Consider the following 7,177-nt stretch of genomic DNA (forward strand, 5'->3'; position numbering starts at 1 on the left):
AAAGTTTGATGTGTGAGTGAATGAAGGGGCAGAGTAGAGGCTGAAGTATGAAAGGATTGTGTTCGTGCCAATAATATAGAGATTCTGGCCAGGACTTTCAGAGTGCCAGTCAAACAACCGGTTCCAGCCTCTCTATAAATAAGACAGGAGTGTTCACTCATTCGGTGCCTCCCTGGGCTGTCAACTCCGTATCCTGATTTCAATTCTCCTCCTGGTTTTTCTGGGAGCTTCCACAATCTTCCCACAGAGCTCGCTGGATCGATATTTGGGAGTTCGTTATGGCTGGAGTTAAACTCCTCTGTCTTGTTTGGGTCGGTGTGGTGATAATATCTCTGACCTCAGCCCAGCCCAGATCCAAACCATCAAAATCTGGCAAAGGTAAACCCAGTTTTCATTTCTGCTTTGTTGTTGGTATGTGTGTATATATGCGTGAGTCAGTATGTGTGTGTGTGTGTGTGTGTCAGTGTGTGTGTGTGTGTGTGTGTCATTGTATGTGTATGTGTCATTGTATGTGTGTGTGTGTCAGTGTGTATGTGTCATTGTATGTGTGTGTGTGTGTGTCAGTGTGTGTGTGTGTATGTCATTGTATGTGTGTGTGTGTGTCAGTGTGTGTGTGTCATTGTATGTGTGTGTGTCATTGTATGTGTGCTTGTGTGTCAGTGTGTGTGTCAGTGTATGTGTGTGGGATGCGAGTGTGTGTGTGCGTGTGCCAGTGTGTGCTTGTGTATCAGTGTATGGGTGTGTCAGTGTTTGTAAATGATGTGAGTGTGTGTGTATGTGTGCGTGTGGGTGTATCTGTGTGTGTAAGAGTGTGTGCGTGTGTGTGTCTCTGTGTGTGTGTGCGTGTCAGTGTATGTGCGTCTTTGTGTGCGTGTGTCAGTGTGTGTGTGTGTGTCGGGGTGTGTGTCAATGTGTATGTGTATTTGTGTGTATCAGTATGCGTGTCTGTGTCTGTGTTAGTGTGTGTGTATGTCAGTATGTGTACGTGTGTGTCAGTGTGTGTGTGTCAGCATGTGTGTGTATATGTGTGTGTGTGTGTGTGTGTGTCAGTGCGTCACTATGTGTGTGTCATTGTGTATCAATGTGTGTGTGTGTGTCAGCATGTGTGTGTGTGTGTGTGTGTGTCTCATTTCCGAATGAAACTTCTCTTCACCACAGAATCAAAGAAAATCATTGACTCGGGACAGTCAGTCTATTTAACGTTGAATTAATTTTTTCAAGTCCGCTCCCTAACAACGTTTGTCACTCGATTAATCTTATTTAGGAATGAATATGTTTGCAACTGTTTTAATGTTTTTCTAAGTTAATGTAAACTGGCTATGTTTCTCCATCAGAAACATTACACATGAGCCTGGAGAAATAAGTTGCACTGTTGCTTCCACTGGTGGTGTTTACATGAATTCAGTCGAATGGATCAATGGGTCAACTTGAACCTAATGGCCTGAGCCACATCTGTCAGTATTTCCACTGCTTCTGTGTTGCACCATGCTTCTCAAACTAGGACGAAGGGACTCTTTACTTCAGCAGAGGAGGGGAATATTTAATCTAACTCGTTTTGTGTGAAACTGAATGGGTCGGGCTAAAGTCCACATTGATGCCCTGCACAATTTCCCCCCACTGGAACCAAACAAGGACAAGCTCGGGAGGATGGCACAATTCCGTGTTAGTTTCTTGCTGGGCAGTTTTGGCTAAAATTGCTCCTAAACAGTTTGTGCAGAGCTGGAATTTCCATGGCTTGCACGTCTGCCCCTGACAGGAGGAACTCCTTCTGTCATTTATAAAGGCAAGAGAGCTGTTTCTTATTGGTAAATTCCAGTATCAGCTTAAATGAAAGCAGAGTACTGCAGATGCTGGAATCTGAAACAAAAAACAGAAAATGCTGGAGAATCTCAGCAGGTCTGACAGCATAAGATCATCAGAACTGGGAGCAGGAGTCGGCCATCTGGCCCCTCGAGCCTTCTCCGCCATTCAATATGATCATGGCTGATCTTTTTGTGGACTCAGCCCGTTCACCATCTCTTAATTCCTTTACTGTTCAAAAAAAAATCAACCTATCCTTGCCTTATAAACATTCAATGAGGTGCCCTCAATTACTTCACTGGGCATCAGTGGAGAGAGAAGAGTACCAAAGTTTTGAGTCTGGAAAGCCTTTTGTCAGAGTTCCAGAGTCAACTTCATTGTCTTTGTGTAAGGTTAACATTCCTCCTGGCTCTGCTGCTTATCTGTTGCTTTTCATTGAGTTTCATGTTTCCCTATATTAGCTGCTACACATACAGTACCGACACTTTAAAGTTACAGAGTGCCATAGTTCCAACAGCAAAAAAGGAAAGGTAGTCCAAAGTTAAAGTTGATTTATTGGTGTCACAAGTAGGCATACATTAACGCTGCAATGAAATTACTATGAAAATTCCTGAGTCGCCACACTCCAGCACCTGTTTGGGTACACTGAGGGAAGATTTAGCATAGTCGACTGACCTAACCAGCCCAACTTTCGGACTGTGGGAGGAAACCGGAGCACCTGGAGGAAACCCACACAGGCACGGGGAGGACATGCAAACTCCACACAGACAGTGACCCAAGCTGGGAATCAAACCCAAGTCCCTGGTGCTGTGAGGCAGCCGTGCTAACCACTGCGCTGCCCTGTGGAGGAAACTTTACTTACCTTCCCCCCCGCACCCCAGTCCTGTGATTAGCCTGTGTAATGCTTACTTGGTTGAAATAAATAATGTCTCTACCGAGCAGCAGAATTCACATTTGACAGACTGTCAGTTTTATGTCATTACATCCCACCCCGTAAATTGCAAGCAAAGAAAGAAAAGGCATAGCAATATGGCCATTGCACCCCAGAAACATCAGTCACTCACCTGCAATGAAATACTATGAAGTTCACTGGTGGTGACTCCCACTCCAAGACAGCTTACATTTCACTGGCTTCATTTCCCTGAAGGGGGTGGGAGTGTGGACGAACGGGGTTTAGCGCATTTCTTTCCCACTTTGAGAGGAACCAGCAAGTGGCACTTTTACTTCGATATTTGCATCTCCTGGCCAGCAGGGAATGCCTTTCTGTAGCAATGCACCCAAATGTCCAGCAACCAATTCCTTACTGAGATATTTAAGGGAGCAATGCGTGAAACAGTCTAAAACCCGATGACGAGTCTAGGATTTGAACTGGCTCACGCAGAAAGCAGCAGATTCCCTTAGCTTCTCAGCCATCTGGTCAGTGTCTACAGTCAACATCTGCTATATAATGCCTTAAATACTTTCACAATGAAAGTTGTTTCCAGACAGGTTTCCAATTGGGTACACAGGTCATTTGAACTGCAGTTGTTAATTTGGGCATCACTTCACAGGAGCCCAGGAATGAGACAGAGAATCTAGTGAATTGGTGCAATGACATTAATCACTCCCTCAATGCCAACAAAACGAAGGAGGTAATCATCAACTTTAGGAAGCGTAGTCGAGGGCATGCCCCTGTCTACATCAATGGGGATGCAGTAGTAATGGTCGAGAGCTTCAAGTTTTTAGGTGTCCAGATCACCAACAATCTGTCCTGGTCCCCCCATGCCAACACTATAGTTAAGAAAGCCCCATCAACGCCTCTACTTTCTCAGAAGACTAAGGAAATTTGGCATGTCAGCTATGACTCTCAGCAACTTTTACAAATGCATCATTGAAAATATTCTTTCTGATTGTATAATAGCTTGGATTGGCTCCTGCTCTGCCCAAGACCACAAGAAACTACAAAGGGCTGTGAACGAAGCCCAGTCCACCACTCAAACTAACCTCGCAATCATTGACAATATCTACACTTCCCACTGCCTCGGCAAAGCAGTCAGCATAATTAAGGACCCCATGCACCCAGACATTCTCTCTTTCACCTTCTTCCATCAGTAAAAACATACAAAAGTCTGAGAACACGTACCAACCGACTCAAGTTTCTTCCCTGCTGCCATCAGACTTTTGAATGGACCTACTTTGCACTAAGTTGATCTTTCTCTACATCCTAGCAATGACTATAACACTACTTTCTATGCTTTCTCCTTTTCTTCCATATGAACAGTATGCTTTGTCTGTATAGCACACAAGAAATAATACTTTTCACTGAATACCAATACATGTGACAATAATAAATCAAATCAAATCAAATCAAAATCACCGTGTGGGTCATTTGGTATAGCTGATCTCTGTAACGTCCTCCAACGATGGAGCCCTCCAAAATCTCTGCCGTCTCACAATTCTCAACCCTGTTTTCATTTCTCCATTTTTTTTTGCCTTGAGCGTTTCAGTTCTCAAGCTGTGGAATTCACTTTTGAATTCTGTCCCCTTCCATGAGGCTTGTTAAAACCTGCCTTTAGGAGTACACTATTGGTCTTCCATTCAAGCATCTAAGTGCATATCAAATGTTCTTTGGTAATGTTCTTTTGAAGCTCGTCAAGATGGTTTATGTTGAAGGCATCACATCAAAACATGTTGCATGTTCTCGTAACTTGTGTGGAAATGTGGACAGGTTTGCAGGTTGTTGAAGAGAAGGTGAGGGAGTGGGATTGGCTGAGTTGTTCTCCCAGAGAGCTAGCATGGACACAATGGGCTGAACGGTCCCATTCTATGCTGTAACCATTAGCGTACTTCCATTTAAATGAGAAAGTGGGTCAAAGAGCAAGGCAAAAGAGGGAATGGATCAAAAGATGGGAGCAGAGGAGCCGTAAATAGTTAGAGCAGAACATGTACCAACATTTGTGGAAATGGGAGAATTGGTTGTGAAAGTATTGAAGCTGAAAAACTATAAAGTGTCTCATCAAACTGGTAGGTTCTATTCCTCAAGTTCACATTGACTTTTATTAGCATTCTTTACAGTAAAAAGTAATGGACCACTGGATACACAGTTTGTGTCTCTGTAAATGGTTCAAAATATTCTCTGAAAAGATCGGTTCTATTTTAGCGCTGTTCAGTATCAAAGCACCATCTTGTGGTACAAAATGTGAATTGAAAAGGGGCTGGAAATTATCTACAGCCCTTCGGGCTATATGCATCAGAAAACGTTTGAAATGAAATATTAATGCAAATTGTAAATACATGTAATTGTGCGCGCCACATATTGTGTTGAAAGGATTTGAACTGTATTATGCTTCATATAATGTCAGGTTTGAACTGTTACATAATGTACTTTAACAAATTATATGAATATTGTATGTTATTTGCGACAAAGCTGACAAATATGGTTGGGCGAGTTAGTGTCTGCGTTAAGAGCAGAAAAGGGAACATTGCAAAAATTAATACGGGTGGGATTTTACAACTTCGCTTGAGCGAGACCGGAAAATCCCTCCCAAGGTCAACGGACATTTCCGTTGCCCGCCCTGCCCCATTCCGATTCCGTGGTGGGCGGGACGATGGAATTCCAGCAGTGAAGTGTCACAAACTGCCTGAATCCTTCGACAACGAAACATAATAGAAAACTGCATTGCTGTATGGCACTAAAACGTGATGTTGAAGGTTGGGACAAGTGTTTTGGGCAAATTTGTCGATTCGTGTCTTTAGTCTCAAGTGTTGTTCTTTTTAGGTTTCTATCCCAGCTTTTCAAGAACAATCTTTGTTTTATCCTTCTTTCAACCGTAGGAAAGGATGATTTGAGGAACGAGATTGATAAACTGTGGCGAGAAGTGAATTCGTTGAAAGAAATGCAGGCACTGCAGACTGGTGAGTTCTCCTGTTGTGTCGGGAGGAGTTGTGGGCTGTACTGCCTCACCCAATGCAAATACATCTGGGGAGGGGTCATTATTCATATTCCTAATACAAGCTGCCACCATTGCCAGCAGAAGCTATTGGAATTCCCAGTAGAATGGGAAATAGAGCAGCACGGTGACATAGTGGCTAGCACTGCTGCCTCATAGCGCCAGGGACACAGGTTCAATTCCAGCCTCGCTTCCCTGCCTGTGTTAAGGTTGCACTTTCTTCCCATGTCTGCGTGGGTTTCCTCTGGATGCTCCGGTTTCCTCCCACGGTCCAAAGATGTGATTGAGAAGTTGTCTGGCTATGCTAAATAGACCCTAGCATCAAGGGGGTTAGCAGGGTAAAGGTGTGGGATTACGAAACTAGGCCTGGGTGGGATTGTGTGGTCGATATTGATTTGATGGGCCGAATGGCCTCCTCCTGGGATTTTATGATTCTATAAGCTGCAGATAATCGAGTTGGGATGGAATGGCTTTGGGATGTCCTGTGTTTGTGATGAGTGGAATGTAAATGAAAATTATTTCCTTTCTCCTCCCAGTTTGCCTGAAAGGCACAAAAATTCACAAAAAATGTTACCTGGCTTCGAGAGGTTCAAAGAGCTACCACGCAGCCAATGAGGACTGTATTGCCCAAGGAGGGACTTTGAGTATCCCCCGAAGCAGTGATGAAGGCAATTCCCTCCGTAGCTACGCCAAGAAGAGCTTGGTTGGGGCCAGGGACTTTTGGATTGGAGTCAACGACATGACCACCGAGGGCAAATTTGTTGATGTGAATGGATTGCCGATTACTTACTTCAACTGGGATCGGAGCAAACCACGCAGAGGGACGCGTGAGAATTGTGTGGCGGCCTCAACTAGCGGCCAGGGCAAGTGGTCCGATGATGTGTGCCGGTCTGAGAAGAGATATATCTGTGAATACCTCATTCCTGTGTAAGAAAGTTCCAGACCAATTGCAGCCATTACCATTTCTATGCAATATTCCTGATTTCTATTTTTCAGTTGAGGATGTTTTAAATGAGACTCTTAATAGACGCACATTTTGAATGATATGAGACTGTGAAGGGTAGAAAGTCATCTTGGGCAACATCAGAAAAATGGCTGACATCTCACAAATCACCATTATACATCCATTGGAATTGAATACTGGGGGAAGGTATATAAAGGGCTATCCATACAACATTCCCTATTCTTGAGTTCTCATCCAAGATGAATTTCTACCTGCCTTTTCAAGGTCTCTTTCTCTTGCTACAGATCTGATACTATTTCCCAGTACTCAGTGCTGGGAAGCATTACAGTCATATTTCAAAAGTTAGTTTATAAAACCTTTGAAATTATACTGTGAAGATTAACATAAATGGCTTTGTGCACCTCATATTATAGAATCCCGACAATACAGAAGGAGGCCACTTGGCCCATTGAGTCTGCATCAACTCTCCAACAGAACATCTTCT

The 7,177-nt window shown here is 43.6% G+C and overlaps 1 protein-coding gene across 1 annotated transcript; it reads left to right on the plus strand.

The window, feature by feature from the left end:
* Positions 1–278: 278 nt before the first annotated feature.
* Positions 279–6,725, plus strand: LOC145342499 (tetranectin-like protein). Its single transcript, XM_080188063.1, has 3 exons — positions 279–378; positions 5,614–5,694; positions 6,266–6,725. The coding sequence occupies exons 1-3, from the start codon at positions 279–281 to the stop codon at positions 6,658–6,660; spliced, it is 576 nt and encodes a 191-aa protein (XP_080044189.1). The 3' UTR covers positions 6,661–6,725.
* The last annotated feature ends 452 nt before the right edge of the window (positions 6,726–7,177 follow it).

The sequence above is a fragment of the Carcharhinus amblyrhynchos genome, chromosome 4 (genome assembly GCF_965287045.1).
Source record: "Carcharhinus amblyrhynchos chromosome 4, sCarAmb.v2.hapA, whole genome shotgun sequence".
NCBI lineage: Eukaryota > Metazoa > Chordata > Chondrichthyes > Carcharhiniformes > Carcharhinidae > Carcharhinus > Carcharhinus amblyrhynchos.